Below are 24,956 nucleotides of genomic sequence, written 5' to 3'. Positions count from 1 at the left end.
AGGGGGTTGGGGGGGGGGGATTTATAGGGGAGATAACTCCTGTATATCGATACGTTCTGTTGTCAGCTTGTCTAGCAAAGAAAAATGTTTACACAAGTTATAGTTACATCATCAGTGTGTGTGAGAGGGTGTGTGTGTGTGTGATAGAGAGAGAGAGAGAGAGAATGTGTGTGAAGGTGTGATAGTGTGTGAAGGTGTGTGCGTAAATTCTACATTCCATGTCATCAAAACAAGAAATTATTGCTACTGAGTTCAATGTTTAAAAAAAACCAACATTCGTTAACAAATGCTTTAAACTGGATCTAATTCTCGTTACCATGACAACTCATCAACGCTCAATAAAGCCGACGACACGCAAAAAAATACCCACACAAAACAACAATACAACAACCTGACAATGTAATGAAAGGAGAAAGGATTATTCCATTACGGTACTTCACGGGTGTGGTATGGGAGGGGGGGTAGCCACGTTGGGAGCCAAACAGCAAATTCAGCCTAAGGTGCCTGTTGTTCTAGTTAGTACTGATTGAATACAGGCTATTGGATGGATGTTGCGGGGATGTAGTGTGGGGGTGTGGGGAGAAGGTTGAGTTGTGTAGAGAGGTGTGGGGGGTTTTGAAGAGGTGTGGAGAAATGCCAAGTGGCGAGTGGATGTGAGATGTGGAGAGGCACAGAGAGGCGTAGATGGGTATTGAGAGGTGTGGGCAGGTGTGGAGAGGTGTGGGTAGGTGTAGAGAAGTGTAGATAGGTGTGGAGAGGTGTAGGTAGGTGTGGAGAGGTGTAGGTAGGTGTGGAGAGGTGTAGGTAGGTGTGGAAAGGTGTAGGTAGGTGTGGATAGGTGTAGGTAGGTGTGGAGAGGTGTAGGTAGGTGTGGAAAGGTGTAGGTAGGTGTGGATAGGTGTAGGTAGGTGTGGAGAGGTGTAGGTAGGTGTGGAAAGGTGTAGGTAGGTGTGGATAGGTGTAGGTAGGTGTGGAGAGGTGTAGGTACGTGTGGAAAGGTGTAGGTAGGTGTGGATAGGTGTAGGTAGGTGTGGAGAGGTGTAGGTACGTGTGGAGGTGTAGATAGGTGTGGAGAGGTGTAGGTACGTGTGGAGGTGTAGATAAGTATTGAGAGGTGTGGGTAGGTGTGGACAGGGGTAGGTATGCGTGGATGTGTAGACAGGGGTGGAGAGGTGTTGTTGTGTGTGGAGAGATGTAGATTGACATGGCTAAAGTGTACGGAAGGAGTGGGGAGAAGTGTGAACATACCTTAAGTATCTATAGACAGGTGAGAATCTACAGAGTGTTAGTTAAAGCGTTAGACATCAGGGTATCAAGAGGAGGGAACAGAGCATAGTGGAACATTGTGACAAGGATGAAGTCAAGTCTAAAACTTGACGGAACCTACATGGCCTAAACGTTCTTTATATTTGTATACCCGAGGCAGCAAAGATCATGGAGGGGGGGGGGGGGATGGGCAATTAAACATCACTGCATTAGTATCTAAAAATTCAGAAAATAAAACTAGCAATTCGACTGAATATGTGTTGTGAAGATGGTGGTTTTAAAATGTAAACTATATGTAAGCAGTGACGATTAAATACATTCCCTGGCCCAAACTGCACCACGAGTTGAATGACTTGTGTTCTAATTTGGTGTTTGTTTCACTGGACACATCGAACCAACCAAACCATCAGGTCAGGTGTAACAGTTCGCTTAATATTCCGATCAAAAAGTACTCACGCCTGTCATCAATGTGTTATCGATACTGCGTGCTGAGACCAATGACTGACGGGTATCAAATTAGATCTCCTGGCAGCGACAATAACCTCACCGTCTCTCCCCCACATACCACATAGCCTCTCCCCCGTGCCCCACTACCTCTCCACACACACCCTCTTCCACCCCCCCCCCCCCCCCCCTCAGCACACTAAATACAGCGGCTAACCTTACTGTTGGTCTCATAAGACAAAAGACCCGAAGTTGTTAAATCCGCTGATGACTTGTTAACGATGGCAATGGTTTTCCTATTAGGTTTCAAATACCCGTCTGGGTCAAACAGGAAGGGTCAAACGCTGTTTCAATGTCCCACATGAGGTAGACGATATAGAGTTCCTTGACCAGTAGATGTGGTCCAGCTATGGGAATCTACGGCTAATGTTAGAATGGTCAAACAATGGTGCAGATGAACTGGAGTTTGTTGACCAATAGAGTGGTCCAGCTATGGGAATCTACGGCTAATGTTCTAACGGTCAAACAATGGTGCAGATGAACTGGAGATTGACCAGTAGATGTGGTCCAGCTATGGGAATCTACGGCTAATGTTCTAACGGTCAAACAATGGTGCAGATGAACTGGAGATTGTTGACCAATAGAGTGGTCCAGCTATGGGAATCTACAGCTAATGTTCTAATGGTCAAACAATGGGGTAGATGAACTGGAGATTGTTGACCAATAGAGTGGTCCAGCTATGGGAATCTACGGCTAAAATTAGAATGGTCAAACAATGGGGTAGATGAACTGGAGATTGTTGACCAATAGAGTGGTCCAGCTATGGGAATCTACGGCTAAAATTAGAATGGTCAAACAATGGTGCAGATGAACTGAAGATTGACCAATAGAGTGGTCCAGCTATGGGAATCTACGGCTGATGTTGGAATGGTCAAACAATGAACTGGAGTTTGTTGACCAGCAGAAGTGACCCAGCTAACGATGTTGTGCCGCTAATGCCGTGAGACACTGAGTTTGCCCGACATCTTTTGGTAGATAAGGACGTCAGATAGTTACATGTAAACACCCCCCCCCCATCATCAGGACGTACTACAGGCTTCAGGACGTGCTAGGGACTTCAAGACGTACTACGGTCAACTTCGGAACGTAACGCGACTTTTCGGTACCTACTTTGGACTTTATGAAGACGTACGCGGACTTTGGGGCGGACTTCGGCTCGTTCTTGAGACCTTGATCACGGAACCCAAAACGTAATTTTCGTTATATAATAAAAAGATTTAGGTACACATTTTTTTTTCGGCTATGTTCACGTTATATTAATCTTTTTTTTAATATATAGAACTGCATATACCACGCATTTATATGCATATATACCAGCAATGCGCCAATAAAAATGATATTTATTTTTGCCGGATCAAAGAGATGGAAACTGCACAAATTTGCAGATTGGCAATAATTTTAAAAATTGCCGTACAGAAACTAAAAATACATTGAACGATGGAGAAAAAAAACACGGAAATAGCCGATTAGTTCCTCTATCCATTCCACAGACGCTTATGCACGATAGAACATGATTTCTTTTTTTTTTTTTTTTTTTAAATCTGAAGCAGCGCTGCTCAGCTTTCACCTTGTTATTTTAGCTTTGAAGTGACGTGTTAGCCGAGTTTCTGCGCGTGCTGGATTTCATACCGATCACGTCTATTTTTAGATCCGCGTGCCGGTTTCCTGTTGGTAACCAGAGAACCGGACCGGTTTTACGACTGGGGGTCCGCACGGTCGGTGGGACGGGGAGGATGGGGAGGGGGGGGGGAATAAAAGTCGTCCTGTGTGGTCGAATGACGTGTTTAATTTGATAACAGGGTTATCACTTAACCGTGGGGCAGGGGCGGGGTGAGTTAAGGACATGGATAGAGCGAGCTACCGGCGTATTGTATTGTCATTCAATAACTGGGCTTGATGGGGCAATGAAATGTTACAGGGGGTAACGCTAAGTAGGAGCAGGGTACACGCTAAGTAGGAGCAGGGTACACGCTAAGTAGGAGCAGGGTACACGCTAAGTAGGAGCAGGGTACACGCTAAGTAGTAAGTAGAATAGACTTCAGTACATGAAATGTTACAGGGGGTAACGCTAAGTAGGAGCAGGGTACACGCTAAGTAGTAAGTAGAATAGACTTCAGTACATGAAATGTGTACAGGGAATAACGCTAACTAGAAACATAAACTTCCGTAGATGAAAGAAGTATACAACGCTAACTCTAAGTAGAAATAACTTCAGTAGATGAAATATGTACATGGTATGATCTAACTAGTAAGTAGAATAGACCTCAGTACGTGAAATATATACATGGGATAACGCAAACTCGGAGCATAAACTTCAGTAAGCTAACTAGTAAGTAGAATAAAGCTCAGTAGCCTACATGAAATATATACAGGGTATACGGTAACTAGTAAGTAGAATAAACTTCAGTTATACGTACACGGGTAACGTTAACTAGGAGCATTAACTTCAGTAGATGAAATATGTAGTAACTAGTAAGTAGAACTACTTCAATAGTTGAAAAATGTACAGGGTATAATCTAATTAGTAAACTAGTAAGTTGAACTAACCAGTACAAGAAACATGTAGAGGAAATAAGCTAACTAGTAAGTTTCATTAACTTCAGTAGATGAAAAATGTACACGGTAAAGGCAAATACTTAACGCCTAAACTTTTTAATTGTTGTTGTGTATATGCTTAGACTTTGTTATAGATAGTCAACCACGGGTAATGTTGAAAGGAGTTTGGAGAATTTAGTTAATGGGGGATAAGGGCAGGAGTTCTTCTCAAGAAGAAATTCTTTTGTCTGGAATGTAATTTAGTAGAAAAGAAAGGATTGAGTTGTTTCCCTTATTTCATCACCCCCCTAACACAAGCACATCGGAATGAGAGTATCGACATGACACGCTATCTATCTCCCCTAACAATCTTTTAGAAAGAAAAAAGAAAACAATAGATGTTTTCCGTCTAGTTTTTCCTCTTTAGCTTCTGTAGTCTGCGCGTAATTGGGTGCTCAGCAGATCACGGCAGCACTTGTGGAGTGCCGCTTGGTTGCCCCTCAGACATGCCTGGAATATCTCCGTCTGGGCGCCTGCTGCTGTGGGGGAGTGGAAGAAGACTCTGTTGGCAGACTGGGATATCAGCGCGCCGCTGACGACGTGGGGAGGGAGGCAGGAACGTGAGTAGAGATCTGGAGCTGTGGGAGGTTAGGTGTTTCGGTAGTGGTGGGTGGGGTGTTCGGTGGTGGGTGGGGTGTTCGGTGATGGGAGGTGGGTTGGGAGTTGGGTGTTTGGTGGTGGTGGTGATGGGGGGAGAATGTTCGATAGTGGGATGTTGAGTGTTGAAGTGTGGGAGGTGAGGTGTTTGAAGTGGGAGATAGAGTGTTCGGTAGTTGGGGAGTTGGGTGTTCGGTAGTGGGAGGTTGGGTGTTCGGTAGTGGTGGATGGGGTGTTCGGTAGTGACAGCAGTAATTGTGTATATAAACTAACACTACTCGTTTTTATTATTACTTTTTACAAATCCCTCTATTACCTAGTGATAGGAGAGTTTTTCTTCTCCATTCTACGGATCATTAAGTCGCAAATGGGCACATTGAGAATGTTGTTTTTTTTTTTAAAATCTCACTCGAGACGTGAAGAATCTGGCCCGTCACAAGTTCAGAAGATTGCCCGGATATTTAAATAAAAGAAATAGATCGTGCCAATACAAAGAGAGGGGGGGGGGGGGGTGAAATAGGCCCGGGGTAGATAGAAACCGTGTGAGGTGTGGGACGTGAGGGTAAATAGGAAACTTGTGGGGTGGGGCACGTGAGATCTAGTTAGGGATGCAGGCCGGTCAAGCTTACAGAGATAAACAGAAGCGACACCGGCCTGTTCAATAGCGGGCCTTGAGTGGGTCTATGCCCTTAAACGGGATACGTCTTTGATTATCGTGCTGCTTTTTTTTTTTTTTTTTTAAATAAAACGCATGAAATAATTTCCGTGTATGTATTTAAAAAAAAAAGGTTTTATATCAGTCATCAGCTGGATGCAAATAAGCCTAGGGTCAGCCGATAAACTGACCAGTATTTGATCTACATTTGGAGTATCAGATTAAAAGCCAGTTCGCAACACTCTTCACAAAATAAAATGTATAAAAGGGGGAAGAAAAATGAGACGCTGATTTTGTGAAACTTTTTTTTGTTTCGTTGCTTTTCAGCTTTTTTTTTTTAATATAAAGTAAAATTATTTTTACTCTGTTTAAATAAAAAGGATTAACTTGAATTTTATTTGACTCAATTAGCCGGACATAATCTTAATCCCTCAGCTGTTAAGCTTGTCGTGCCGTGAGAAGTTAGAGTGGGTTTTAATAACAGTTTTTTTTTTCAAAAGAGAAAAAGGTCTCAGTGCGTGCTTTGGAGTTTCTGCTAAGATTTTGTATTGACGCTTTTAAACAAAAAAAAAAATAAATTCAGACAAGACATTCCATAGGACAGACTATCAAAGTTCCATCTATCGCGCGGTAGTTTTGAACCTGCCGTGCAGGTATTTTGTAAAATACGTATTTCCTTGTATAAGACTTTAACAACACCGCCCACACAAAAATATACGTTGCACACTAGCTTTTTACCCTTAGAAGAAACGTCGCAGATAATGAAGTCCAACTTTTTTCTTTATATTTCTGATATGATTATGTGGTCAGTATTATGTCCAGCTAACTATACTTTCCTCTAGTGAAGTTTGATTACAGCTGGACAGACTTGTGAGACATCTTAAGGATTCGAACCCGGAAACCAAACACCAAACATTTACGCGAGCAACCCTCCGCTCCACCGTGCGACCACGCCATCCAATTTTAACATTGAGCTTCTAATATAACCTAGAACACTCACGCTGATCAATTACTTGTCATAACAAACAGCTAGACCCTATAAAGACTGGGTCGATACAACGACCTATTGGTGAACAACCCTCCGCTCTACCGGTCGACCACGCCATCCAATTTTAACATTTTAATATAACCTAGAACCCTCACACTGATCAATGTCTTGTCATAACAAATAGCTAGACCCTATAAAGTCTGGGTCGATACAACGACCTATTGGTGACATTTTCCCTGTTACTCCAGTAACAAAATCTATTCCGAGTGGCATTCCTTAGACAGAGAGGAGAACTATGCTAAATGTTTACTATCCATGTTCTTGCCCCGGCTAAGGCGGGTCGCTGCAAACGGGTCTACCGTTCTGATTAATGGTAAATTCAATATAGGAATCGCTTATTTATGGAAAATCATCAGGGAGAATTTCGTTAGAAACAAAAGTAAAAACGTATGTTGTGAAAAAAAAATTATAATAATCTAAGAGACATTTGCGTCAACATATTCTTCAAATCAGTGGCGTAGTCAGAATTCTGACACGGGGGGGGGGGGGGGGGGGTGTTAAGCAATATTGTTTCCGTATGTGTGTGTTGTGTGTGTGTGTATACAGCCATCAGAATCAAGTCAAGAGGTACCACACATCTCCATCACTAGAAGCACTGACGTTGAAACTACCCACACTCAGTGTACCGCCTTACAGAATGCCATAAACCGACACCCCCCCCCCCCCAGGCTTAATAAAAGTCAATGGTCCAGTTACTCCCCCCGCTCCTTCACATCCATCCCCTACGTAATATCTCCACCCCCACCCTACCTTAAACATCCAGTTACTCCCTCAACCCGTCACACCCATCCCCTACTTAATATCATCTCCACCCCGACCCCCCCCCCCCCACCTTAAATATTCCCATAACTTATGTCATCATATTTGACAATACACCTACAAATATGTCAATTGGGAGGGGGGGGGTGGAGGGTGGACGTGGATAGAGTAAGATGAATTTGTTGTTTTGAACATTTTTCCCAGATAATATTTTTTCCCTAATGTTTAGCTTGAGAAGATAGGATGCGGTGTAAGATAGCGAGAATTGATGGGATTAGTTCACGCGATGACTTGACCGTCTCTGTGGGCTGGGGCTACGTCTTTCTGATGGACGTTGAGATTCTTTGGGTGGGGGAGATGAGGGGGGGGGGGGGGGGGAAATCGTGGGGCAAGTGGTCGCCACCGACACTCGTAGCAGGTTGAACTGGGGTAATATGTTCCAAGATTTGACAGGTTGGCCTAGTGTAATATGTTCCAAGATTTGACAGGTTGGCCTGGGGTAATAGGTTCAAAGATTTGATAGGTTGGCCTGGGGTAATAGGTTGGAAGATTTGATAGGTTGGCCTGATGTAATAGGTTGGAAGATTTGATAGGTTTGCCTGATATAATAGGTTGGCCTGATGTAAAAGGTTGGAGGTTTGATATGTTTGAATTGGTGTAACAGGTTGGAAGATTTGATAGGTTGGCCTGGTGTAATAGGTTGAAAAATAATTCGATAGATTGGTCGGGAGTAATCGGTTTTAAACATTTGATAGGTTTGAATTGATGTAATAGATTTGAAAAATTTGAGTTGATTTGCCCTCTATAATAGGTAGGAAGATTTGATAGGTTGGCCTGGTGTAATGGGTTGAAAGATGTTATGCTATGTGATAGGTAAGATGTTGTATAAACTCAACAACAAACGGTTTTCTCTGTTAAGTTGAAACAATGGATGAAAGACAGTGTTTCCTTCAGGCGTCTGTCTGTCCAGAGAAGAAAGTCACCGCCCCACCGAACGAAATGGAAATTTATATAGAAAATATATACTTTTACCAGTGTCACGCCCCCCCCCTCCCCCCATCAGGAGAAAAAAGTGTAGATGAAACACTGCGAATGAGTCAGATATTGGATTATGAAAGCGTGTGTTAATAAATCAAATGATTATGAAGTAGAACTCGATTGATTAGAAATTAACAATATGTCGAGACGTCTAATACAAGAAGAAGAAAGATACACAAGTGATTTGGGGCGTAGGTTCGATAGAACAGATAAGGCTAATCGATTTTTATGAAATGTACAGCATTGTAATTGCCGATTGGATATTACGGCGTATGGGCAAGGAGAAATCAATATACGAGCCACGCAAAGATGCATAGGAACAAGTTTTTTTTATATAAAATAAATCTCTCTGCATGTTTACACAGAAACTCCGAATTTTTTAAAAGCTCTGCAGCAATCAGAAAGATATTTTTGGCAACCTAGCGTGTTCCTTTAAAAAAATGTTGGATAATTAAGTTATAAAATGTGGACAAACTGCGTTTAAATGAACACTTTACAAAAGAACTTAATTAGTTTGAACGATAATTTTAATTAGTTTTTTTAATATGTTAATTAGTTTTTAAAATTAGTTTTAATTATATTTTTAAAAATATTTTCATGGTCTTTGTTGGGCTGTGTCAATACGTGTGTGCGTGGGGGGGGGGGGGGGGGGTGATGAAAATGGTGATTTAAGGGAGACCAATCATTAAAGCATGCAGGGTCAATGTCCCCTTGTCGAACAAGTCATTTGGTCTCAATAACCTAAGCGGAGTGAGTAGGGAGAAGTGTTCGAAAGATGAGCAAGTAATTCACACTTGATGACCCCAAGAGAAGTCATAAATATTGATGACGTTTCAGACTTGTTCAATTCGTTAAAAAAAACTATGGGGGAAAAAGAAAAGTTATGGAATTTTACGACCGCCGGTAGGGGCAGTGAAGAAGAGTATCGAGTTATGATAATCTCTGGCTGAGGTTTAAGGTCTATGCTCAGAAAGAGATATTAGCACTAGGGCGTGTGTATAGAATTTATTTATTTATTTATTCAATAACGGTAACAACAGTAACATTAGGCCTTGTATGAACTAATGACACCGGCAGAAACAAAACTGGTCATGTGGTAGTGGTGTACTCACCTAGAGAAGTCTATAAACGCCACATGCCCGTGGTACAGGGCAGGTTTCTTCTCCTCCCAACCCGTAATGTTTTTAATGAACCGCATCTGGGGAATAGAAGATTTGCGTTTTGTAATAAGTTACGTAGTTCGTGTACGCAGAGGCGTAGCGAGGGGGGGGGGGGGGGCGGGGGTGGTGCGGACCGCACCGGGTGACACCATTTAGGGGGGTGACACCAAGGCAAAAAATAGTAAAATATACAGAGAAAAATTTGAGGTGGGGGGGGGGGGGGCAAATCGAAAGTTTGAAAGGGGGGGGGGTGCAAATCAAAAGTTTGAAGGGGGGGGGGTGCAAATCGAAAGTTTGAAGGGGGGTGCAAATCGAAAGTTTGAGGGGGGTGCAAATCGAAAGTTTGTCCCCGGGAAGAGTCCTACGCCTCTGGAGAGGGTGACACCATTAAGTGCCGCACCGGGTGACACCCGACCTCGCTACGCCACTGCGTGTACGTAATAAGTCAAATGATTCGTGTAAGTAACATGTCACCTCATTCGAGTATATAACAAGTAGCGTGATTCTTGTATGTAACAAGTTAAGTGGTTCTTATGTGTAAAAAGTCACGTGAATCGAGTAAGTGATAAATCACGTGATTCTTGTATATAAACACAAGTCACGTGATTCGTATGTGTAATAACTCAAGTGATTCGTGTCTGCAACAAAAGTCAAGAGATTCTGTCTATAACATGGTCACGCATCTCAATGGTAACATCTGTTCTAGTAAAATATCCCCCTCCGATAAACTGTACTCCCTTACTGGTATGGTTAAGAAGCGTCAATAATTAGAGAGTTAGCGTTAATTAAGTGTTTAGGTAGCGTCGGTTCCAGGTAAAAACGTGTTGGTGGCTGACTAGATAAACACTAAACTATCTTTATGGAAGTTGGCGATACTTTTAAACATTACGTTCATCCCTCGCTACTTCGCGGTTAAATTATCGCGGCTTCAGTGCAGATTACGGATTGTTCACACACACAAACACACCTATCAAATTTATAGTATTTACACCTTTATGTTATTTACACTATTCATGTTCGACAATATTCTTTAATGTTGTAGTGCTAACATATACACTAATATGGTTTCCTAAAAACTTATTGATATTTTACGTACACAAAAATGTACGTATGCTAAAAAATGAGAGGGTAACACTACTTCGCGGTTTTTCACATATCGCGGTTGGTTTTGGTCCCTATTAACCGCGATAACTGAGGGGTGACTGTACTTTAAATAGAATTATTTAGAAAAATAACCATCAATATGAATTTTATATGTCGGCTGTAAGGGGAAGCATTATGTATAATGTTAAATTAACCTCTACATAAGGGTGTGTTTTGTTATAACTTACAATAAGGCTTTTTATGTTTGTGTCTTTTTATTGACCCACATACACGTATTTTTGAAAGTTTTACATACGAGTAAGAAGTTTTACATACGAGGCAGAACATTTTTATTCCGAATGAAAACTTTTTTTTTCATGTTTATCTATTTTTATTGACTCACATACACGTATTTTTGAAAGTTTTACATACGAGTAAGAAGTTTTACATACGAGTAAGAAGTTTTACATACGAGTAACACCATTTTTATCCCGAACCAATTACGCCGTGTAAGATTCGGCTCCCGCGAGATTTATGACACCCAGATTCTGGCTTAGCTTTCCGTCTATTACCTGGCTACAAGCAGACGTGCGTTAGTTCTGGAGAGAAGTTTGTATCGTCAGACTTTCAGCATACATGTCGGCTGTGACAGATGTTTGGTGAGGTGTATTTTATCTACTCACGTTTTTAACGTATTGCTTGAGACAGAGCAGGGTGCATGCGTATGAGAAACTAGTTAAAAGAGACTTAAATATTTTGTTTTGGAATATGCATGCAAATAAATAAAAATTGAAAAGGTGATAAACAGATAAGAGAAATTTATATTAACGTTTTTAAATGCTGGTATAATTGCACGTGTGGGATGGAGTAGTCAAATGGTAGAGCATACGACTGCTAAGCCAAAAGTCTCGAGTTCGAATCCGGGTACAAGTACGTAAAACGTCCCATGGACCGTCAGGTTCAAAAGGGAACTTTACTTATTATAATTGCTAGGATAAGGGCATGTCTTAAGGGTGTAATTTTAGCCAATAATGTAATGGTAAGACGTATCTATGTTATGGCAAAATCGCATAGGGGTTAATGGGTAATGACAAGACTGTACTAGAGTGTTATAACAAGAACATACATGTGTAATCACAGTACCATAATATGTAGTGGCCTGAATGTAAGGTGTAATGGGAAGAATTCAGTGTGCAAGTGCTAAGCAGACACTCCAAAACTATTACATCAGCACCCTAAATATTGGCTTAAAAACTAACCAATTGATTGTTTATTTACAATAATTATTTTTTTGTTTGTTTACCGCTTAACCCTCACAAAACCGGTTCTATTCTATAGCCAGACAGACGCAAGCCGATACCCAGCCCCTATAAACAACATCCACATTGACCTACGCTAGCAGCGCCAACCAAAGACCGTAAATATAAATGAAGCTCTGTGTTTTATTCTATTAGCATCGCCAGCCCCTATAAACAACAACATCCACATTGACCGACGCTAGCAGCGCCAACCAAAGACCGTAAATATAAATGAAGCTCTGTGTTTTATTCTATTAGCATCGCCAGCCCATATAAACAACAACATCCACACAGACCTACGCCATCAGCGCCAACCAAAGACCGTAAATATAAATGAAGCTCTGTGTTTTATTCTATTAGCATCGCCAGCCCCGGTTCAATCACGCGGTGATCGATACTGATTGGCTGTCACTTTTCCGTTAAGGGGTGCCAGGGGTGGGGGGGGCGGTCGATACAGATTCGCTACGGCCGTGACGGCGACGTTTAGAAACTGAGCCGTCACATCAAATAACGATCTGCGGCCTCTGCGTATGACGGTACGCGCTTAGGTGGGGAGCTGTGTTCCTTCTTAACTGTTTCTTTCAGACTTTTTTCTCCGGGTGGGGGGGGGGTGGGGGGGGGGGGTGGACACTGGTATAAGTATAATTTTCTATATATGAATTCTTTTTCGTTCGTGGGTGGGGGCTGTAGACGGAGATATGCCCGGAAGAAAATCTGCTTCTAAGCTGCGCGGTCGAGTGGCCGCGCAGTAGTTTTGAACATGCCGGCCGCGCAGTCAATTTGTAAAACACATATAGAACTATACCTGTATGAGACGTTCACATCACAAAATACACGTTATACAGTAGCCTTTTTTCTATTAGAGGGAAAGTTGGTTGGAAGAGGGGGTGGTGCGTGCATAGGTGCCCACACTCAAGTCAATGGGGGAAGAGAGGGAGTCTTGCTTTCATCCCCTTGAAAAACGTGAATTATATATTCACAATAAGTGCCCTGTTGTCTATATGGGACTAGGCACCACCATTTCTACTCACAGAGAAAGCGCAAAACAGGTCGTCCAAAAAAAAAAAAACACCTGGAGGCGGGACCTTGAGGCTGAAACCAAAAAGATGGGTTTCGCCAGGTGCCAGGTTGAGAAAATGGCACAGAACAGAGGACTCTGGGTTTTTTTGGTTGGCGGCCCATACCCCAGCAGGGGTGAAGGCAGTGGTGATGATGACCACCATTTCTAACTAAGGTAACATTTTCTCAAGTCCCCCACCATTATTTTAACCTTTTTACATTATATACATATGGATACAACATGATCCAAAGTGGAATCAGCCCTCCCCCTCACCTTGTCACCCCACACAGCAACACCTCTGCTCAAGATTAATACGAAGAGTATATAGAAGTGAACGGGTGGCCTTTAGACGGTAATAAATGGTGACTTATTCGGTAATAAAAAGAAAACGCGTTATTTTTACCAGCAATCCATGACATCACACATGCATATCGTCAACCTGCCCCCCCCCCCGCTCCCCGCGCGGCACGTGACCCACCGGCAATGCGATGCCCTTATTACATGCTTGACCTAATGCCGTCGTGTGGCTGACATTTAGCCACACGATCACGCCATGTCATTCAGCCAACACACATCAAAATTTCATCCACATCCCCACTACTTAATCAATTGTTTGCTTTTTCTTCGAGCACCCGTACCGTTATTGAAGCACGACACCGTTCTTGATACACCCGTACCGTTCTTGAAACACCCGTACCGTTCTTGATACACCCGTACCGTTCTTGAAACACCCGTACCGTTCTTGATACACCCGTACCGTTATTGATACACCCGTACCGTTCTTGATACACCCGTACCGTTCTTGAAACACCCGTACCGTTCTTGATACGCCCGTACCGTTCTTGATACACCCGTACCGTTCTTAAAACACCCGTACCGTTCTTGATACACCCGTACCGTTATTGAAACACCCGTACCGTTATTGAAACACCCGTACCGTTCTTGATACACTCGTACCGTCCTAGGAACTTACGGAAATGCAATTACATCCATTTTCTTTTTAAATTACGCTTTTTAACCACATACATCAACAGTATCATATTACCAGTGTTGATTTTATAAAATGTAATTGTAATATTTGATTCAAACCAATATTTGGGGGTAGCGGGAGAGTGATATGTCATTAACTTGTTTGTTCCTGAATGTATTTGGCAATGCTAACTTGTTTTTTCCCCCGTGTTTCGATTGTCTCAAGCTAAGAACAGCGCAACTGTTATCTAAACAGAAATAGCTAACATTTATAAATACCGTACAATGTTTGCGTGATAGTTAACAATATGCAGGGGTGGATCTAAGCATGTTGACGTTATAGGAAGATTTTTTTATACTGCCGCGCAGCTATAAACATATTTAAAGGGAAGTAACACGGATTATCAAGAAGATGGGCAGCAACTGGGGACAGCTAAAGATAAAAGGCACAGAATCGAGTTGCATGGAGAAGCGTTATTGGTGGCCTTTGTCCTAAATGGGGACAGATTGGTCGGGTGGGACAGCTCATGGTTGTTAACGAGAAATTCACGAGTTTAAACCCCACTAAAAAATCAGGCTCGATTGCTGGGGATTGCAACTTAATTAGGAGATAACTCCGGAATCTATTTTCCTTTTCAGCAACATCTGAAGCCGAAGTTGGTAACAAAAGTATTGCTTAGCATTCTTTTAGACTATACCGGTAATGGTTAAGAAGGAGGAACCCCTATGCATCAGCAACCCATGATCTCTTCATTTAATGCCCTAGTACGTTCCTGTGGAATTCACTGGACGCAACCATCGTCTCCCGAAGCTAAGTGTAGCCATATCAGTTAGTATGTCCACGGGTAGTGCGAAAGACGTGTTAAGTAAGCAAGTAACATATTATATAACCTTAAAGAATTTTTTAAAATAATTCAGCATCGGAGGCGTAGCTAGGGGAGTGTGGGTGTGGCATCAAACGGGGTAAGGAAAATGTTCATTCAGTGCTGCGCCACTGAACTATACAGTCAAATTTATAAAAAATAGACTGCTATAGACAGCTACTTGGCTAAACAGAATCATGAATCTGTTTTCTACATCAATTGTGAGACAGGAAAATAAAAACTGTTAATGGAAAGGGACTGGCAAAATGCGCCATCAACTTTTCCAACTCGGATTTGGGGGGGGGGGGGGACTTTTTCGCTAATTTGAATAACTATAATATAGTCCTATGAGGAGGGGGCGTAAAAAAGATAGTTCGCCCCGAACGCCGGAATGGGTCAATACGCCTCTGTTCAGCGATTGCAGAAGCAAACCCTAGTTACGCCGCTGACACTTTATAAAGAAACAACACAACAATTATCCATCTTCCTGCTTGGGCTATCTTTGTATAATAATTTTTTTAAAAACAGCTCCTTTTTATTTTGCAAAACAAATACTGAAATAGCGAGTTACCCAAGCACGGCAATTATCTCCCATTGATCGCCCTTGTTTTGTCTGAGCTCAGCCCGAGCTTGTCACAGCGAGAGTTGTCCCGCTTCTTTATTGTGTGGATTTAGGAGGGCTGCGTCATGACGGACAGGTGTGGTTGGCGAAGACAAATGTTGAAAACATGCAGCGCAGGCTGTTTTGTTGTTGTTTTTTAGCTTTCGTAGAAACATTATTTATTCAGATGTAACAATAGTCCTAAACCCAACAATTTAAAAAAATAAATAAAATTTTAGCCGTACGTTATAATTAAAATTGTTATTAATCTTCAAATTAACCTTGGCAGAAGTGCCAGAGATTAGGTTGTAAAGGTAACACTACCAGAAATAAACCGGCTTGGAACTTGGGTCAATAATAATAAAAGCTTTTTTTTTTCGTTATAAAGGGGGTAAGAGTAGAATAGCTATCTCTTGAACAATGGCCAATAGCTGTAGGATGGCCTAAATCTGTGGAATGGCCAAGTAGTGTTGGATGACCAACTAGTGTAGGATGGCGAACTACTGTAGGATGGCCAGTTAGTGTAGGATGGCCAACTAGTCTAGGATGGCCAGTTAGTGTAGGATGGCAAACTGGTCTAGGATGGCCAACTGGTCTAGGATGGCCAACTAGTCTAGGATGGCCAACTAGTGTAGGATGAACAACTAGTGTACGATGGCCATAGTGTACGATCAGATGGCGTCCAACTAGTGTAAGATGGCCAGCAGCTGTAGGATGGCCAACTAGTCTAGGATGGCCAGTTAGTGTAGGATGGCCAACTAGTCTAGGATGGCCAACTAGTGTAGGATGAACAACTAGTGTACGATGGCCATAGTGTACGATCAGATGGCGTCCAACTAGTGTAAGATGGCCAGCAGCTGTAGGATGGCCAACTAGTCTAGGATGGCCAACTAGTGTAGACTAGTCAACTGCTGTCGTATGTCCAACTAATCTTTTTAGACTGTCTTAAACGTACAAACATACAAACAGACTTCTACACGACAACTGCACACAACACACAGTTCTATAAAACGTTGAAATCAGGGGAGGGGGGGGGGGGGGTAAATGAGTTAAACCAGTCTGACAGGCTCGCGTGGGACCTGACGTTCAACTCCAACGTGTCGTGTTAAAGTCTGGAAACTTCGACAGTCGTGAGCTGTCAGGTTAGATGGGATTTTGGGGAGTGAGTACACGCTAAGATGTTGGGACATGGCGAGTGCACGCTAAAATGTTGGGACGTGCTACATGCTTAGAGGTTGGGACATGGTACATACACGCTGAGAGTTAAGGATAAAAGTTGATCACACGCTTAAAGTTTAGGACATTATGTATATAAAAGCTTACATTTTGTGACATATAATATATATACGCTTAGAATTTAGGACATTTGGTGGATACATACATTTATACATAAGGTGCATAAAGACAGGTGCACATACGCTTAGGATATTGCTATGTAAATTATTTTAAAATATATTTTCAAAAAATCCAATATTTTCAAATTTTGCATAAATCATGTGTTTATTTCTCCACTGCCTAAGACAGGAGATTCAGAAAGAAAATATAGTTGTACTCGAGTGTAAAAGATTCCGACAACACTTCTTTGTCTGACCATACATTCCGAGCCTCCTAAACTCAACAATATTATCTTATTAATCGGCTCTATATAGAATCCTCAACTCGTGGGAGAAAACAAAATCTGTTCCGAGGGGAAAATTGTGCAGCGTTTTATCGATCAAACTGATTTTTTTCTCAAAACTCGAGCGATGGGGTGGGGTGGGGTGGGGGGGGGGCGTGGAGATGAGAGAGAACGTATGTTTTAAGGGTCTTTTATTATTCACAGAACTTAATTTAACGACGATAAATTTGGTTTTCTCTTCTTAAAAAGGCTCAATTTGATTTTCATGTTCAAAAAAAAAAAAAAAAAAAAAGAAAGAAAAAAAGAAAATTGGCATAATTTTCATGAAGCATCATGTGATTGTATTGATTGTTGGTTTTCTGGGGAAAAGGTATGATTGAATTGTTAGGGCGAAGGTATTTGTTGTGGAAAGTGTATGGTGAAATTGTAAAAAACAAAAAATATTTTGTTTCTGTTTTTTTTTAAAGAAAGGCGCTCGATGCTTAGTTACTACATGATTTCAATGTGGCCAGGGCTAGTACAGTGGTACCACGAGGTAAACAATTTAATTAGTTCAGTGACATCGCCCGTATGTCAAATTAAATTGTTCGTATCTCAAACCAATTTTCTCCTTTAAATGACAAAAAAGCTATAAATCAATACCAGCCTTCGAAACGGGATTTGGGCGCTAAACCGCAACCTAATGCCGGGGCGCCGCCCCTCAGAACTTAAATTTTTTAAATTGCAAAGTTTCATGGCGATTGGATACAAGTAATGATAGTAATGCACACAAAACAAACACACAAAGGCAATCCAGCGTACGACATTACATGTATGGACAATGTCGAATTTTAGTATGTTTGTTACTGCTATGTAGGAGAGAGTATGTTGGATGTCGAAGGTGTTTCCTATTAACTTAATAACTCTAGAATGTGGTTTTGTGGCAAATGTTTGAGTGGGGTTGTATTTGTAGCGGTGAATTGTGGGGCTAAATAATTAATAAAGTGGGCTCGTGAAATTGGGTTGAATAATTAATGAAGTGTTATTCTCGTGCAACGCAATGCTATCGTGATGGGTGCTATGTGCTGTGTGATGCTCTTGTTCTGTATGATGCTATCTTGATGTGGTACTCTCATGACGTAATGCTATCGTGATGTGGTGCCCTCCGAGGTTGTGTGTGACAGCCCCATACCAACAGGGCTAGTGCCAGCTCAAGGTAACAATGTAACATCTGAAACCTTTTGTAAGCCTCAACAAGCGCGACCACCACCACAACGTGAACATTGACGACCACTGCGAAACGTGCATCAGGTGTCCCATTCAGTTCAGTGAATACAATTCTAAAGCACGTCTGGGTGGGGTGCGGGTGGTCGGTATATAAAGGAGTGGGTTGTCACGATACACAGATGGCGGGGCGGGTTGTCACCATACCAAGAAGATGAATAGCCGGGTTGCACGATACCAGCAGATAGCGGAGGTTGTCACGATTGAAAGATGGCTTAGAAGGTTGTCATGATACAAAGATGGCGGACATGGTTGTCACGATACAAAGATGGCGAAGAACGTTGTCACGAAAGAAAGATGGCGAAGAAGGTTGTCACGATAAAAAGGGCGTAAAAGATTGTAAAGATACAAAGATGGCGGACAGGGTTGTCACGATACAAAGTAGATGGCGGAGAGGGTTGTCACGGCACAAAAAGAAGAATGCGAGTCAGTGTTTCTTCGTAAATCTGCTCTACTAACCCTCGCCCAACGAGTCGATCCACGCTCGTGAAATGTTGGCATCAGGCAAGGTTGTAAAGGCAACAGGAGCTTTTGTTTTTGTTATGTGTGTTTGTGTGTGTGTGTGAGTGTGTCTGTGGGAGGGGTGGATCAACAGGTTTGAGATTCCTACTGTTTTACACCTGTTTAAACATTTTTTTTGCCCGTTATAATAAAGCACACGAGATTTTTAAGTCATTGCGGTGAGGTATTTTCAAAGCAAATAGTAAACAAAAACAATCCATGTTGCTACATTAAACTCGAGAAAACGTAACTAGCATTTTTGATTAGGGTTCGCGTGAAAATACTGTTATGTTATTATAGTATTTTTGTGAAATGTGCTTACGGATATACAAAAGAGATATGTTTGAGACTGCATAATGCGGTATTTTGCGATAACATTTCGTCGCTACGTCAGATAATTTTATTTATACAACATGGAAGAGATCGATAAATAAAATAGCAATTCGCAAAATGAATTCGAAACTACATTAAAAAATGCATTTCGCGAGATGAATTCCAAGCTACAAAAAAAAACATGCATTTTACAGCTAAGTTCGTGACTAAATTAAAAAGCATTACGCGAGATGAGCTCAAGACTATATTAAATAGCACTTCGGGAGGGATGACTTCGAGACTGCATTAAATAGCATTTCGCGAGATGAATAAGAGGCGACTACATTAAATAGCATTTCGCGAGATGAATAAGAGGACCAGCGGGTGATCAAACACAAGTAAGATGGTGTCAAGGAGAAGATAATATTAACATCATTATGTGCATAGCGAGCGCGGCTCCAGGTAAACCGGATAATTACCTTCATCCATCAGGACATGCCACGCTAAGCGTGCACTCACTAAACTACACATTGAGCACTCGCTCTACCTAGAGAAAGAGGGAAAAATCAGCTTTCAAGCTGCACTAATTGATGGGGGATGGGGTGGGGGTGAGTTGTTTTTTTTTTTTGTAACTGGTCGACTGTAAAAAAAACGAAAAAAAAAAAAACGAACATTCCCTCCTGTCTCTTCCCCCTCTCCACGCGTAAAATATAATTAACGTAATTAAATTAGTTTGGTAAAGGAAACGGTAATCAACTTATTCGAACATGTTTTTAATTGCCATGCTATTTTCCCTTGTTTCTTCTTCTGTCCTGGTTTTTGCACCCCAGCACACCCCCACTCCAAACATCCCCCCCCCACACACACACACACGAACCAAGAATTTTCCAACCTTTACCCCGGTTTCTATTGCATTGGTATTTTATACTTTCAGTAATGAGAGCAATCACTTCCTAGACAATAGTTAGGCAGTATAACAATAACCTATTTTATTTTTTGGAACCAACTTCGCCATAGAAATCAATGGGAGTCTAACCGCTCTTAAATATTACGAAATCGTATACATAGAAACCAATACCTTTACATAAATATTCTCAATTATATCAATTTACAAACACGTGCACATGTCTTTGTAAAAAAAAATACGTTTTTTTTTTTAAAATCCTAGGAATTCTAATAATTATTCAAGAGCAGAATTTTCCTTTTTTTCAACTTCACAACAACAAAAACTAACACGTGCTTTGCATTAGGAAGTAAAAACTAAAACCGCACAGGTACGTGATGTACGAACTGACAGAAATATTATTTCGCCACAATAACAGAGCACAAGAAAATATAAGATCATGAGGAACCAATTTTCAAAGAGAAAGGAGGTTTTTCTTTTCTGTTTTATTCATTTAATTAACGTAGTTTCGCATCAAAGGTGTTTTTTTATAACTCTAAAGTGTCTGCATTTGATAACTTTTTTTTTTCATTTCTTTTTATCAATTTTTTTTTTACAATTTCAACGCAAGCCTTAACAAAATACACGCGATTAAGTTTCGCGTAGGATTTCTATTTTGTTCGTTTTGGTTATTCTTTAAGGGGATTTCCTCCAAAACAATAAGGTATTACGTATCGCCATGTTATACCGCCTTTACTCCATGACTTCAGCCTGCTTTTCTCTCTGGATTCTCTTTCACTGACTGTGTCCAACCTTCTTCTTCTTCTTCGTTCCTAATTTTTAGTGTTGGAAGGGATCGAGCCTTATCTGCCAGAGGGTTTGACTTTTTTCGAATTTATCAACCATGAGCTTTGCCGACTCGACCATGCTTCCATCGCAATTAAGGATTACGTGTCAACTGGTTATGCGCCATTGAGGCCATTGACTCCGATTTCAGCCTGCTATTTTTTTTGGATTTGCTTCCATAGCCTTTGTCCAACCAAGAACAAACTACAAGGCAGCAGTTGTTTGATTTTGGAGTTGTCTCTCATAGAAGAGTGGCTGTCCCCAGCTAACGAGCCTCATCTGCCTGAGGGTTCGAACTCGAGACTTTTCGGTTTAGCAACCATGAGCTTTACCGACTCGACCACGCCGACCCCACTGTGTCCAACCAAGAACACACTACAAGACAGCAGTTGTTTGATTCTGGAGTTGTTTCTCCTATATCGGTTGCTGTCCACAGCTAGCGAGCCTCATATACCCCGGTGGTCCGAACTCGGGATTTCCGGATCAGCCCTTGTTAGCTCTCCTTCGAATACGCTGGCCTAACACCATCGGAAATGAGGTAATACGACAACGGAAAAGAAATTAACTGCCGGCTTAAGAAGAGATTCTCCAGAGAAAATGGAAATGGATTGGCCACAGACTCAGGGAGTCTGTATACAACATAACAAGACAGGCGCTCAACTAGAATCCACAGGGGAAAATGAAAAGAGGCAGACCAAGAAAGACCTGGAGATATGACCTGGAAGAAGACACCAAGAAGATTGGATACACCTGGGGACAGTTGGAGATACTAGCCCAGGACAGAGACGCCTGGAAAGCTCTTGTCGGCGGTCTATGTCCCAGGAGGGACGACAGGGTAACTTTGGAGTAACTAGCATAAGATAGTGGTACTTCGAAAGGTCTTTTCAGCGGCCTATGTCCAATGATGGGGCGACAGGCAAACCTTGGAGTAACTAGCATAAGACAGAGGTCCTGGAAAGATATTTTCAGCGGCCGATGTCCCACGATGGAGCAACAGGCTAACCCAAGTATAAGCTCTCCCACCCGAATACACCGCCCCTCATCACTTGAGAGCAAACAAACAATACAAAAAACCTCACAGATCTCTTACCTGATCCGAGAGACCTAAAACCCGTAAATTTCTTGAGATGTTCATGTGTATAACATGGAAGCGATTAGCCGTGCACAAGTCGTAGGCGATGCCGGCAAAGGACGTACTGCCGGTCTTGGGGACCCGGTTGTACAGGAGCACCATGTCGTTGTCGCGCTCCGTGCTCCACGATTGCTGAAAGACATACAGAAATACTAGTTAGGCTCAGGGTCAAAGGTTAAAATATAGATTTTTGTTCTGCTCAGTGTCAAAGGTTAAAATATAGATTTTTTGTTCTGCTCAGGGTCAAAGGTTAAAATATAGACTTTTGTATGCTCAGGGTCAAGGGTTAAAATATAGACTTTTTTAATGCTCAGAGTCAAAGGTTAAAATATAGACTTTTTTATGCTCAGGGTCAAAGGTTAAAATATAGATTTTTTTCTACACAGTGTCAAAGTTTAAAGGACAGATTGTCAAGCTCAGGATCATCGTAAGTTAAAAGACAGACTTCTTAAGCTCAGGGTCAAAGGTTGCTGTCAGGTCACATTATTTTAGTTACGGGTCAAAGTTTTTCTGCTACAAGAAAATTTAAAAAACATATTTTTATGACTATGGTCAAAGGTTAAACGATTTAATACTATGGGTCCAAAGTTTAAAAAAAAAAACATTTTTATGTCAAACTACACGGCAGAGGGTCAGAGGTTAAGAAGTTTAAAGCTCAGGGGTAAAGGTTATAAGACTTTACGCTTAGGGTCAACGGCCTAAAGAGTTATTTTAAACTGAAGTGTCGAAAGACGCATTTCAAACCATCAGCGCTAGAAGAAATTTCTGCTTAAATTCAAACTCAACGATATAAAAACAAGCCATAACACTGATAATCGAATATTCAAAGACAGACTTCGATCTAATTATGATAATTTAAAAGACAAATGTTATGCTCGTAATTAAACATGCAAAGATAATCATTGATCGTCAAATTATTAAAAAGAAAAAAAAAACTGATGATCAAAGATATAAAAAATTGATATTGATTTCACGTCTCATTCGCTCCGCTATGAATAGATACTAGACATTATTCTTCTTCTTCGTTAGTAATTTTAGTGTTCCCTTCAAACATGCGCCATTGCGGCCATTGACTCCGATTTCATCCTGCTTTACTTTTAGGATTTACGTCCATAGCCTTTGTCCAACCAAGAACAAACTACAAGGCAGCAGTTGTTTGATTTTGGAGTTGTCTCCCCTAGAAGAGTGTGGCTGTCCCCAGCTAACTAGCCTCATCTCCCCGAGGCTAGACATTCGGCTTTGATGTTTTTGAAGTGAGTTCTCCATTGAGCATCGTACTACTCTCTACCTTCAATTAAAAGTCCTTTTTTTACCCCCCCCCCCCCCCCCACTTCAGTAACATCCAGTGTAACAGGTGAGGCAGGGTGCACTTCTGCCCAAGGTAATCATCCAAACTTATCTCAAGAATCAGCACCTGTACCGTGACCCATCTTCATTTATTATTTCACTTAACTTTTTTTTTTTAAATGTATCATAACGACGCGTGGCTTTTACTGAAAAGATTGTTTCATTAGAAATGGCCCCATATACTTCAACAACGAAAGATCTGTTGTTGTTTTTTACTTTCTCGTATATACGTAGTATAGAGAAAGTATTGTAATCGTGCAAAAAAAAAATCGAGATTTTTACAAATCTCGACGTTTTACACCTCACTGATACGGAAAAACATAATTTTGCAATCTTGTCCGTATGTCTGTGTGTGTGTGTGTGTGTCTGTGTGTAAACACGATAACTTGAGTACCGTTACAGCTAGGTTGATGAAATTTCATATATAAGTATTATATCAAAATCGTAGATCCGTATCAACTTTTGAGCGATTTCCGATAACCGGAAGTGGTACTTTTTCTACTTTGAATTTTTCAAAAGCCTATAACTTGAGTACTATTTCAGATAGATACATGAAATTTCACATGTAAGTAAAAGATCTAATTCTCTACCTACTGTTAAATTTTGAGTAATTTCCGTTGACCGGAAGTAGTAATTTACGCTACTTCCGATTTCTCAAAAAACTAATGTACATTTTTAAAGTACTAATAATATTGTGCACTATTATGCACATTTTGTTTCGGCGTTTGTTTGGTGCGCAATGTTTTTTTCTATGAGATTCTATTCTATTTTTAAAAGTTTAAGTAATTAAAAATCATATCTACATTCCAAGTTATATAAGAATATTCGAGAAAGTTTAGGGGAGATCACTCCCGGTTTATTTTTTAATGTATCATAACAATGCGTGGCTTTTACTTTAAAAGATTGTTTCCTTTGAGCGACTATGTTAAGCGAAATGGCCCCAGATACTTCAACAGCGATGCCTATTTCTTTTTCTTCAATTTATCATAACAATGCATTTACTGAAGGAAAAAAAATGTGTTTTTTTTTTACCGTGATTATCCTAACAACGCGTTGCTTTTACTGAAAAGATTGTTCCCTTAATGTGACTTCCCCAATGAAGTAACTTTTTTTTTAATGTATCATAACAACGCGTGGCTTTTAAGATGGTTCTGTTAACGTTACTATTTTAAGTGAAATGGACCCAGACACTTCAACAAGGTACCTTTTTTAATTTTTTTTTTTACAACAACGCGTGGCTTTTACTGTTAACAAAATGGTTTCCTTATAGTGACTATCATAACAACCCGTAGATTTTACTGTAAAAGATGGTCTCCTTAACGTGACTATCTTAAGCAAAATGGCCAGATACTTCAACAACAAGGTATTTTTTTTAATTATCATAACAACTCGTGGCTTCTACTGAAAAGATGGTTTCCTTAGAGTGACTATCTTAAGCAAAATGGCCAGATCATAACAACCCGTAGCTTTAACTGAAAAGATCGTCTCCATTTACGTGATTATCTTAAGCTACAATGGCCAGATACTTCAAAAACGAGGTACCTTTTTTTTAAACTAT

General features: G+C 41.0%; 1 protein-coding gene across 2 annotated transcripts in view; it reads right to left on the bottom strand.

The window, feature by feature from the left end:
- The window catches only part of LOC131941863 (heparan sulfate 2-O-sulfotransferase 1-like), an 82,452-nt gene that overhangs the window by 32,450 nt on the left and 25,046 nt on the right, over nucleotides 1-24,956 (bottom strand). For both annotated transcript variants that reach the window (XM_059301426.1, XM_059301427.1), the window contains exons 3-4: nucleotides 22,010-22,183; nucleotides 9,575-9,660 (exon numbers count right to left, since the gene is read on the bottom strand). In XM_059301426.1, coding sequence (XP_059157409.1) covers nucleotides 9,575-9,660; nucleotides 22,010-22,183 — 260 coding nt within the window. The remainder of the gene's footprint in view (nucleotides 1-9,574; nucleotides 9,661-22,009; nucleotides 22,184-24,956) is intronic.

The sequence above is a fragment of the Physella acuta genome, unplaced genomic scaffold (genome assembly GCF_028476545.2).
Source record: "Physella acuta isolate Inbredline_101_S28 unplaced genomic scaffold, ASM2847654v3 ptg000374l, whole genome shotgun sequence".
NCBI classification, from domain to species: domain Eukaryota; kingdom Metazoa; phylum Mollusca; class Gastropoda; family Physidae; genus Physella; species Physella acuta.
The sequence above is the reverse complement of the archived record's forward strand: the minus strand, read 5'-3'. Positions and strand labels throughout refer to the sequence as shown.